This window comes from Odontomachus brunneus, unplaced genomic scaffold, assembly GCF_010583005.1.
Source record: "Odontomachus brunneus isolate Ranch 3 - 2012 unplaced genomic scaffold, Obru_v1 Obru_scaffold_025, whole genome shotgun sequence".
NCBI classification, from domain to species: domain Eukaryota; kingdom Metazoa; phylum Arthropoda; class Insecta; order Hymenoptera; family Formicidae; genus Odontomachus; species Odontomachus brunneus.
In genome coordinates this window covers 2295011-2307287 of record NW_022639475.1, presented here as the reverse complement: position 1 = coordinate 2307287, position 12277 = coordinate 2295011, and the positions used below count along the sequence as shown (strand labels likewise).

Genomic DNA, 12277 nt, shown 5'->3' with positions numbered 1-12277 from the left:
TTTCTAGTGACAATTAAAGTTAATAAGCGTAGCGGCTTGAAAAAAGACTGATATTTGCGACGTGAAGTAGATAATATCTTTTTTAATATTTAGATTTTATTATTTATTATTAAATAATATCAAAATATAAGCACAGTTGAAAAATAATCCTAACCCTACCCGACATACGTATACACTTTGTTCCAATTGAATCGTACACAACGTTACACTTTGTGCATTTCTGTGTACACATGTGTCAAGATGTGTTAAGCAATTGGAAAGCACTCGATTACGACAATTGGAATTCAACTTGTGTCGCCGTGTGCATGAAAGTGTCTAGGGATATTGCAATTGGAAAACCCCCCTATAAGAAGAGACAGGACATCGTATGTCAACGTTTTGATTGGCTGCACCATGTTTGGGTACCCCGCTTCCAGTTAGGAGCATCAGCTGAATGACAACGCAATCAGTGGTCTGTTCTTTTCAGTTGCATTGACTACACTGGCTGCATTGCTGACTTGTGACTTGAGACAAGTATACTTCAGGTTTGAACACAAACATGGCGAATCTAGTATCTACAAGACCCGTGGTTTGTTCGCGTCGCATGTCCCAACATGCTTCTACTCGCTCCAACGCACTTTGATTGGTTCACGTCACTACGTGACCAATCAGAGTGCGTTGAAGCGAGTAGGAGCATGTTGGGGTATGCGACGTGAACAAATCTACGGTGTCCTATCTCTTCTTATAGGGTCTATTATTTAGTTCAATGTAAACGTCTGCGGTACCAACATTATGTTCTCCATTTTTCACCTAACCTTTATTATGCTTACAATTGAGCGGATAGTTTCTTGTATTGTAAATCTATACAGCAATCAAGAGATATTTCTACAATTGTTTAAAAAAACTTGAGGTCATTAAGGTCTTGCACAGTAAGTACATACATATTATTACATATATATTACATCGGAGGTAATACGATAGTTTCACGTGTCCATTTATTCCTTCTTTACGATACGTGCAAAGAAATTCCTGGAAATCCACGGTTTCTGCAAACACTTCATTTTCTTTTTTAAAAGGTAAGTCTTGACTTTATTCTGTGTATGTGTATGATTATACTGTGCATAACATAATCACGAAATATCACGAAAATATTAGTATAAGTTATGTTATGAATTCTTCAAACCGCTGTACCTCGTGTACTAAATTATCTTTCGTCGGGATTACTTATTCCTGTATGATATTTTGGTGCATTGTGTATTGTATAAATAAATAAAAAAAAAAAAATATATATATATATATATATATATATATATATATATATACACACATATAAGATATATATGACATTGTTTTTGTTTCACAGGATAAATGCCAAGTGTTAAAGATGAATCAGAGGGTGAAGGAGAGGAAATGTCGCATGACAGTAATGACAGTCAGAGCTCTGCATCGTGTGACAGCAGTGCAGAGCATACTGACAGTGATGACTCGTCAGAGATGGATGAGGATGAATGCGAACGAAGGCGTAATGAATGTATGGACAATTTGGTAGATTTAGAAAGACAGTTTACTCTGCTAAAAGAACAGTAAGAATATTTATACACTTTATATTCATATACTTTGGGTTTTTTTTATTATACAGTATAGTTATAGTTATAGTTATAGTTATAGTTTTATAGTATTATTAGTATAGTTTTATAGTATTATTAGTATTATTAGTATTATTAGTATTTTATAATATTATTAGCATAGTTTTATAGTATTATTAGTATAGTTTTATAGTAACTGTGGAAACAACTTTTCATGTTAAAATTTCCACAGAAGAATCATTGAGTCTATTGGAACAATCTAAAAGCTGGTGACATAAGAATTATGTTAAAAAGCTCCCAGGAGCTCAATATTTGAAATATATCTCTGTTTATCTTAGATTATATCGAGAAAGAATCACACAAGTGGACACTAAACTCGGAGAGGTTCGAGTGGGAAAATCAGAGGAGTATCTGATACCATTGGAGCGGCTAAAGGAGAACCTGAAGACGAAAACAGAAGTGGCCGGGATATTGAAGCAATTCAGATTAAACAATATTCTGAATAAATTCTATGCTGAGGAGCAAGCTGCGCTGCAAAATTTCGAGAGCGAAAAGTCCATAGTTTGGGATTGTATACACAATGATCTCCAGGAGAAGATCCGTCGTTTAGAGGAGGACAAGAATAACGTGGACATACACGCGGATTTGTGGCTCAACACGAACAATAAACGACCGAAAAATCACACGGAGAGACGACGTGCCGTTTCCGTCGCAGGTCCTTACATTGTCTACATGCTCAACGACACGGATATATTGGAGGATTGGGCGATGATAAAGAAGAGTCTGAGCAGTCGGAAAACGGAGATAATGTAATCTCCGGTGTAATCAAAGAACGCACATTCAGAAACACCATTGGCATTTAGACACGCACGAGTACAACCGGTGGTCGTTGTGACCGTTGATCGACAACTACATAGACAGTGATTTCGGTCTCTCATCCAACTTACTCAGTGCAATGAAATAGAATATTTAAATTTAAGAATTGTATCATTGTCGATTCTTTCGATATTGATCAGAAGACTTGCATTAATAGCAGTTGTCGAAGTCGCGTGTTTGAACGAATACCAGTGAATCTGTTAACGGATAGCAATCGTGACAGAGGGGAATATTGACATGGAAATACAAATTGCCACTAACAAATTGCTAATAACAGATACTGATCCAAATGGAATCAATGTGACCAGAAATCTCGTCAAATAGTACCGGTGACATTGAGAAGGGATGACGCACACAAGCATACTAACTAAGTTCAAAGTATACATGTACACAGGCACGCTTGCGTGATCCCTTAATGCCACCGGTGCTACTCTGGGCGAGATTTCTGGCCACACTAGATAGAATAAGACTTCTTGAGCGAGCGAGTATATCTTTTTTCAAATTTATAAGGGAAGATTACTTACAAATTAAGATTAACTACTTTAGTCAAACTAATAAGTACTAATAATATAAGTTACTAATAATTAGTTTCTAATTTATTAAAGAAGAGGATTATTTGTTTTAAAAATTATGCTCTACAAATTATGCCGCTAATTAAAAAGCCTATATCAGGAAATTGGTGGGGACAATGCAATCAAAATTATGTATAATTATTCTTGATATGCATAAAAATTTCCTATAATGGCTCCTGCACACAGGACGCGGTAATGCTTGCCGCGGAAATCCGCGCGACAGCCAATCAATATGCTGCTTTCTGTAATAACCTTCTAGCTCTTACGGAAAAACAACATATTGATTGGCTGTCGCGCGGATTTCCGCGGCAAGCATTACCGCGTCCTATGTGCAGGAGCCATAATTGTAAGTAACTTTAAGAATAATATGAATCAATAATACGTCTTTCTAACTGCAGCATCGTCACGACTGCAATGTCTATGCAGAGTGCCTTGAAAGGGAGAGGGGGGGGGGGGAACAAAATATTACAATAATGTACCAACGTATCATATTGGAATGTCAGAGAGTTGCATATGTATAACCATTTGTCATGAGAATTTGGCAAATTTGAGCTAATCGCAGAATCATTTATGTTGATACTGAAAACAATAATTCTTTTGTTAACAAAAATTAGTTATTTTTTATTTTATTCGCAGCGTCAAGAATTAGATATTTCTTTGATCTATATATATTGTATAGAGTGTCAATAAAATTCGGGCTCACATATTGTACAACGTTATTGCTTATTGAAACTCCGACGAACGTACACTCGTTGAAAGACTTGTTCAGCACTAGTTGGTTGAACTTTATTTAGCAACTCGTGCTTCGATTTAATATCGTGAAAAACACAACTCGGAACTTTTTAGTTGGAGCGTCGATGAGGAACACCACTCTGTAATTAGCGGACGTGAATTTTGTCTGACATTTTGCGGACGTACAAAGATGTTTCAAGAAGATATTTTATTTATTTCTTACTAGATTATATTCGTGAATACATTGATTATATTTACTTGATTCTGAGATATATTTCTCTTGCTTCTAGTGCGTGTAAAAATTATACGATATCATTTTATGATTTGATATTTTTTAATAAAATTTAAAAAAAGCAAAAGTTTTTACCATCATACGATCCTTTCAAAAAGATACCAAGCCATAGACCATTGGCTTCTAGAGCCTAAAGATCAGAGTCGTTGCAAGAATGAAAGCCGTGCTAGTAAAAACGATGTAATACTGATAACGGTGATATTGATTGAACAATAACTTGTTTTCGCAAATAGAACAAGGCAATGGTGAGAAGAAAGATAATTTGCTTCTTTAGTGAGAAACTTAACATCTGACGAGATAATGCTCAGTTTGATAAAAGTGCATCAATTATTCGGTCTGGTCTCTTAAATTTTTCGTATTTTGGCGCAGATTGAATGATTCGTCGCGTTCGGTTCGCGTGAGGCAACAGAGAAAGTAATTTTAAATGTAATTTTTATTTAGGCTATGTACAACACATACGTACAATACGTGACCCTTGCTTAAAACTATGTTACGCTCGTCCGGTATGCATTTCCACTTAATTTTTAATTTTTTTTCCTTTCGACACAACACGTGACATGTGTGTATGTGATTTGGATGCGCGAGCACGTACGCATAGACGTGCCTACGCATTCTGTGCATCTTCGGGTGTTGTGTGTGTGTGTGTGTGTGAATATTCGTGTACGTGTGTGTCGTTTATTTTTTAATCTTGTGCACGTATGAATGTAACGTGTGCGATATGTTACAAACTTTGTTTTCTCTTTAGGAACATTTCTCGTGGAATGCCGCGAGCGATATAATAATAAGGTCGCAGCGAAACTACACGAAAAAACAATGCGCAGTCGTCTCTGCGGCTTCATCTCCTCGAGTCGATATATTGATTAGACAGTTATCGAAAAATGACACCAATATTAGACGATTGTTGATTGGACAGACTCCAAATATCACGACTGAAAGGCGCCAGGGAGGTGTCGCGGCGAGTCGCGGTTACGTTGAAAATGTTCGCGAACCGCGTTCGGCACTCCGCGTACAATATTTATGCTCGCACACAAACAAACAAACAAACAAACACACCTCCGATCTCGGGGAGCTCTTGAAGAAGCGTCGAAGGGTCCAAACGCGAAAGCTCCTGTTCCCGGCTTTCGTTGACTTTTCGCGGGAAAGCATCCGGACGATCGACGAGCGAGAGAGTAACGATCAACCGGTTCAACGTACTGAAGAATAACGTCGGTGTATGTGTGTGTGTGTGTTTTTTATTCCTCGTTCGAGTGCCCGTCGTATTATCGTCGACAATGGACGTCCTCGGAATGGCTACTTATTATCCGCGATCATTATTTCCCCGATGATAAAACACACAGTCGTCTCGGGTGATTTGTTTGATCGCGGGATTTTTCGTCTGTTGTGTGACGCGAACAGGTTGAATGTTACAGTATCAATTAATCAGAGTAATACGATCGGATGGCGATCGCTGGAGGTTCGACCCTGGATGAGTGAGATTGAGTGCAAAGCTTGTCTTCTCTCTCCTCTTCTCCTTCGTATTTTCCACCCAGTGCGGCTGAGAGATAGTCGATGGCCTCGTGAATCAGTCAGCCTGTGCGTTTGTCGATCACCTGGACGGTGATCGCTCGGGAATCTCGACCCATCTCATTCGCGGCACGATCGAGTTCGCGCCTCGATTAGCCAGGGTGAAGAATCGCAGCGACGCCGACGCGCTCTTTCGACGCGCAATCGGCAGCTCCGGCGCCGCGCGTTTAACGATCGTGAACAAAGCAATGTGATTGTTAACGCGAGTCAGTCGACAGATTGCAAACGTGATAGGTTGGGAGAGTCTGTTAACATATCGTAAATATGTATCAATTGATTATTGAAGTGTATCGATCGAATGACCGTTGCTCAGATTCGGCGAAAATTCTCTCGCCGACGAACCAACGCGTCTTCTTGTCGTATCGTTATAATCACTGAATTATTATCAAATAAATAGACAAATTATCGGCGCACGTTTAAAAGAATTTGGGAAAAGTTAATGTACGAAAGAAAAAGTTGATATCATCGTTTAATTCGAGGGATGAAATACACACGGCGAATTTTGATCTGGAGAAATTAGCTGAGATGCATAAATAATTAGCAAACATTGCAATATCGCATGTGTTTTGCATTTAATCAACATAGACGACAGAGACGGAATTTACATTCCCACTGTTGGTAAAATTTAGCCAGATAGTCTCTCTGACTAGTGACGTCCATCCGGATTAAAGCCAGTCAACCTTCTTATAAAAGTGACTGTGGTAGACAACAAAAGAGGACCAGGGACAAATGAATGTATAATCCTCATATCTAGCTAAATTTACTAACAGATGTTACTAGAATGCAGTAAGCTCTACGTGTACCACAGACAATCTTATAGTGGATACAAAAACCAGCGATCAATTTTAACTCTGTGACACTTGAGAATACTAGCTGGACCAGTAGAGCGAAGGAAGTCTCGTTCGCTCGTCTTATAAGATAATACTCTTCGCTGCAATTTGTCGCTTGACCGGCTCTACTTGGCGTCGGATACTTTCCCAGTGTGAAACAGGCTTGAGCAAGGCTATCGCACACAAATTTACACAAGTGCATAAGCATATCGTACGGACGTGTCGACGAGAGCGACAATGGTCCTGCGTAAATCCTGTCTAATACGACACATAGTGACTCGCGGTGGACTCGTTTCGTCGACACGTCGATACGCTAACACGTTACGCGTATCACATCTCCGTCTTGGAAAAGAACGACGTGGACCAAGAAGTGTGTAAAAGTCCCGAAGAAGGATTCGCACGAGCACAGTGTCGGTAATTGTTAATCGACGTCGCTCCCACAATGGTAATTCCTGTCTGTCTCTCTCTCTCCCTCTCTCTGTATATGTGTGTGTGCGTGTGTGTGTGAGTAACTTCGTTTACGACACCTCGCTCATTCTCGTGATACACACACATACACGCACATATACAAGTTTAGATAATATCTCTAAGTCTCTCAACATATACTCGGTTTCATCTCGCGTTCACACGCTCTCACACGCGAGATGAGACGCGCGCGGCAAGAACCGAATCTTTTTCTCATGTCTCAATCATGATGGAACGGGGATGCGATATAGATAATAATAATAATAATAATCATAACTCTTTCTCTCTCTCTCTCTCTCTCTCTCTCTCTCTCTCTCTCTCTTTCTTATGTTAATTCGCACGCGACGACTTTCTAATCCGCGTGGATCAAAGGGGGTGAGTGTCGACGGGCCAAGCGTCGCGCGATGGGGAGAAACCCTGGCGCCCCTCAAATTTCGAACGCAAGACACTGTCTCAGATACCACCACCATCACCACTGCCATCATCACTACCACACTACCCATCACACCGTCACCGCGTTCCCTCCGCGTCTCCTCCCGTTTCCTGTTTATTCAAAATCGTGGTCAACATAAGCACACAAATCAATGCCTAATATCATTCACTAAGGGTATGCTTACACTCTTTTAAAAGGACATTGAAAAATCGCATATGCTAGAGTATCTGCCGATTACGCTCCTCTATGTATCTATATCTCCGCACCCCTTATTTACACAGTCCCGTCCCCTTCGCCCACCGATTAACGAAAACGGCATGAATCGTTGTTGAGTAGACTAACGAAGCGTCGCGCGCGAGATTGCGTATCCATGGTCCGACTGGGCTGTATATAGGGTTGTTTGTATGTATTTGCACTCGTGTGTATGTGTGTGTGTGTGTGTGTGTGTTTTTACGTGATGCTTGCGCGCGTTCTTACGTTCCTCGAAACTGAGAAGAACTCGCGGTCGCGAAAAGAGCGGACACCCGTTACACGTTAGAAAATATACGAATCTCGCGGACAAATCTCTCTCGTGTGAGGCGCCCTTACACATTCTGTACAGACGTTCTGTAATCGCACGACTCTCGTTGTCCGCGAATCCGGGTGCAAGTTGCACTCGGGGAATCGCGTACTTTCTCATTCTCTTTTTTTCTCTCTCTCTCTCTCTTTCTCTCTCTTTCTCATTCCTTCTCTCCCGACTGTCCTACGATTTTGGCGCACGATTCGCTTATTTTCCGTCTCATTCGTCGTGACTGCGCTCTGCATCGGTCATGGGAATCACTGCGAATAAGCGAGAATTCAGTCGTGAGTATTGCAAAATTCCGATTGCAAAATTTCTCGATTGCTGGTGGCTTCTCTCGCACACGATCGACCGACACGCGACCGAGCAATTCGCGAATTGCGAGGGCGAATCGATGGCGGCTCTTTCACGCGTGTATTCGCAACGTGCTGTCGCGAGATGTCAAGGGAGAGAGAGGAGGGTGAGAGAGAGAGAGAGAGAGAGAGAGAGAGAGAGCTCTCTCGCTTGCAAGCGAGGTGTGAGAACGTGTCGGTGCGAAATCAGGATGTCGACGCGGCCGCGCGAGCTGCTCATTATAGCCATAACGCAAATCGGATCCATAGTTTCTTCCGTTCCTTTTTCTTGTTTCTTTCTCGTCTGCGAAACGGCGAAACGTCGTCCTTCGATCGGGCTTCGTCGATCTCGTCATCTTATTTCCCCTCCTCCGCCTCTTCCTCGTCGTCCACCCTCACCGTCGCTTCACGGCATCTCGATTTCGGTCACAAGTATGCCGTCCGACTTCTGACGAGACCCTCGAGTTGCCCGCCCGCCTCCGTTTACAATTATGTTTGATACTGTAACATCGGTGCGGCCAGGTTCGGGTGGTGAGCTGTATTCATTCTCAGGGCCGAGATGCTTTTGTTGTACCACTCGTCCTCCGCTGACATCCCTGAAACCGAAAGGAGATGTGTTCTCAGACAAATCGGGGGCGCGGTCGCTCAGGACCGATTTGTCTCCGTGTGTCGGCACGGAAAGAGAAAATACATATTTATACTTAATCCCGCGGAAATTATAATAAACTTCCCGGCGCCAATCGCATCTTTTATTATTCCAATGAAAGATCAGTAGCAGGAATCTTCTTAATTGCACCGCGAAAGAAATCCTCGGAAAATTTATTCGTGGAATATAAAGTTTATTTCCAGAAGCGAATTTTTTTCGCAAAAATGGACTTCATTCCACAGATAAGTTTTCAAGTATTTTTTTCAGTATATAATTATTTTATTATGCAATTGCACTCGCAGTTTGTGAGCCAAAATTTCAATTCCATATTACCTCTAAAAATTCCGTTGTGATTATTATAGAAGATACTGTACAGGCTATTACATAGGCTGCACACACACACACACACAGTTTTTTGAGCTTCTTCAACGCGAAGAAAGCGGCGGCGAGTAAGCATTGTTATTATTGAAGTAGGTCAATAGTTTATATAATATTATATTTCAAGATTCCTCATTGAACCTACAAGTTGGACGAGACTCGCAGGCTTGATGTGGAATCCAAAATTCCGACTCGAGAGGTAGCGCGCACGTTCTCCTCCTCCGGCGTGTACTTTGAACCATGGCTATTTTGATCTGAATTTTTCCGATTAAGCTGCAGATAATCCAGAGGTGTTCGGATAATAGCGGATTGTTGTTCGTTAACGAACGTCAATCGGTGAAATGGAACGCGCGCGCGAGCCCCGCCAGCCCCGTAATAAAATAAGCCCGAGTGTCAACGGTGGGCGCATAGAAGTCGGTTTCTTTTCTCCACCCCGAAAGAATCGTTCCCGGAGTGACTCGATTTAACGACTTTCCACGGAGCTTGATCGAGTCGGCCGCTAATCGGTCGATCTGCTATGGCATTAAGACGTTAAGTCGTTAAGGAGAAGCGGGCGAGATTGCGAGCGCCGTAGAGGCGCGTGCTCGTCGCAGTCGCGAGCTCGCAAACTCCGCCGACAAGCAGGCAAGCAGGCAGGCAGGCAGGCAATTCGCGAATAGTCTTGATTCGATTTAAAAGCGATATTCCATCTCGCGCCGGAAATGGTGTAAGACGGCGCTGGGGCGGAAATGGAGAGAGCGTCTTGGAGGAGCCGGCGCTGCCTCTCGTGCACACGGGCGTCGGATTCGCACCATTTCCGCTCCGGATTTTTGCGGAATCATTCGATAATGTCGGGTCAGCGGCCGCGAGGACGCCGCGGAAAGTCGTTGGCGAATGAGGAGGTCAGACGGAAGGACGAAGTCGCGTTGAAGTCGCGTAGAAATTAGTTTATACGCCTGTTTCGCGGTGGGAAAAGAATCGACACGAGTTTTTTCCACTGAAATACTACAAAATAATCGGATGTGAGGGTAAATTGCGCGGTCACGATCGAGGCAATCTGCTGTCAGTAGTAGCAGTGAGAGAAAAAGTATCTGAAAAATGCGAAATATTCATTTAGGGGATATTAACATGTTTACTTAAGTCTAAATTCTATTTTGTTTAAATTGAAAGTATAATTGCTTTCATGAAAAAAAGCATCGATTTTGAGAAAAAACATGTTTATTTTTTCGAAATAAATTTTGTCTCCATGTAAAAATCCGTGTATTAATGCACAAATGAATATTAATATCCATCAGAGAAATATTTCTTACTTTTTAGATATTTTTTCTCACCGTGTAGCAGAGCTGTAGTACACGAAGAGATTTTTGTAGTAAATATTAATGTAGAATTTTATAATATTGAGAAACACACCGCCTCATAATGTCGAAACATAATGTCTCAATTTACTATACATCCGTTTTAGGATGTATATTTTAGGAACTTAAGTTCCTGAACTAAAGAGTACTGTTAAAAAAATTACTTTGTTCTTTAACAAAATAGATTCTACCGACAGTTAATTTCTATATTACAAGAAAACATGATAAAATTGGTAAGAATTTATATGAAAAAGAAGTATAATATAGAACTATATACTAAGAACTATATAATATAGCTAATAAATAAATTAACTATAATATTCTTTCCGTATACTATCGCTTTTATCAACTGTTATTATCAGTATATCATCTGGTAACTGTTATAAATATATCATTTGATGACTATTGTCGATATACTATTTGGTAAGTATTATTATTAATATACTTTTTGCAATATGAATATTGTTATCGGTTGATGAACGCTGTTATCAGTAAACTCTATAAATCTGTACACTGAGAGGGAAAGAATACCTGAGGAAAATGAAAAAAATATTTATGGTAGGTGACTTAACACCATATCTGCTCAACTTTTTGATTCGAATAGAATAAACAATTGCTTTCGTTTGTAAAGTTTTCAGAGAATGTATATCGTCTTATTCGTAAACAATAACTTATATTAGTACAAGTGAATAAGTTATTAGACTACTCAGCGAATAGATATTTCTTCTGTTTCTTATTTATATATGTTCTCGCGATGTAACAGTCGCAAAATTATCACTCTTGAAAAATGGCTCGAGCAGATCTCCGAAAACGTGACTTTGCGCCAAACGCAGATCTCTAAGAGATTATTTGAGAGGCGAAGAGCCGTATCAATAATCGTTACTTGGAACTTGTCTCAGGTGAGATACTCAGATTTTAATCTAACATTAGACGTGAGTTCCTCAGCTGAATCGCGATTACAACGTTATATATTATACATATATTGCACAAAAGTCAAATAAAAAACTCAGATCTAATTCTAAATACAGATTTGAGTATCTCGCGTAGGACAAGTTTCAAGTAGCGACTATTAATATCGGTCAAGAAGTCAATGGAAAACGGTAATCGAGAGATCTCGAGAGGCAACGGGCACCACCGAGTTCGCGCGGCGGGGTGGCGGCGTGTGAGAACGCGCTATCGATTTTTCGCGAGGATGCGAGTACAGTTATCTTGAAATAAAAGGTAGATATTCGCGGTATCTGCGGGATTATACCGGGGATTTGCATAATCCTTGACCCGAATGAGAACGAGCCGCGCTCGCGTGTCGCACTCACTCTACGCACGCAATTTAAAGCACTGTGTGTGGCGTTGCATTATTTATGACTCACCCATCGCATCTTGTCGCATACCGGTGACGGCCGACATATTCGACGCTGAATGCGACATGGAGAACGGTTGGGTCATGCTCGGGTAAGACGTCGTGCCCATCTGAAATGTCGTTTCAGCGATTAATAACGTCGTCGTCGTCGTCAGGCGATTTCTCGCTCGTGATTCCGGAAGCACAATCGAGAGATCGGCCGTTACGAATGCGTTGCGTTCGTGGCACAATACTGACTGCCCGCGAAAAATAATGCGAACGACGCAATCACGCGCCGCCCGCTAGATTTATCGTTCGGCTGGAAAAAAAGAAAAGAGAGAGAGAGAGAGCAAGAGAGAGAGAG

General features: G+C 41.1%; 2 protein-coding genes across 3 annotated transcripts in view; one reads left to right on the top strand and one right to left on the bottom strand.

Moving 5' to 3' along the window:
• Positions 1–726: 726 nt before the first annotated feature.
• On the top strand, positions 727–3724 carry LOC116842457 (breast cancer metastasis-suppressor 1-like protein). Of its 2 annotated transcripts, XM_032811706.1 has the most exons (4): positions 727–908; positions 1003–1055; positions 1343–1562; positions 1904–3724. In XM_032811706.1, exons 3-4 carry the CDS (start codon positions 1348–1350, stop codon positions 2376–2378), a joined length of 690 nt encoding a protein of 229 aa, XP_032667597.1. In that variant the 5' UTR covers positions 727–908; positions 1003–1055; positions 1343–1347; the 3' UTR covers positions 2379–3724. The 2 variants fall into 2 exon arrangements, with proteins under 2 accessions (XP_032667597.1, XP_032667595.1); XM_032811704.1 differs by lacking the exon at positions 1003–1055 and having other exon boundaries at positions 730–908.
• A 2329-nt stretch (positions 3725–6053) lies between these two features.
• LOC116842458 (homeobox protein prophet of Pit-1) overlaps positions 6054–12277 on the bottom strand; it is a 40915-nt gene continuing 34691 nt past the window's right edge. Inside the window, exons 5-6 of the mRNA XM_032811707.1 lie at positions 11945–12044; positions 6054–8815 (exon numbers count right to left, since the gene is read on the bottom strand). Of these exons, the coding sequence (XP_032667598.1) occupies positions 8709–8815; positions 11945–12044 (207 nt within the window). The 3' untranslated portion in view covers positions 6054–8708. The remainder of the gene's footprint in view (positions 8816–11944; positions 12045–12277) is intronic.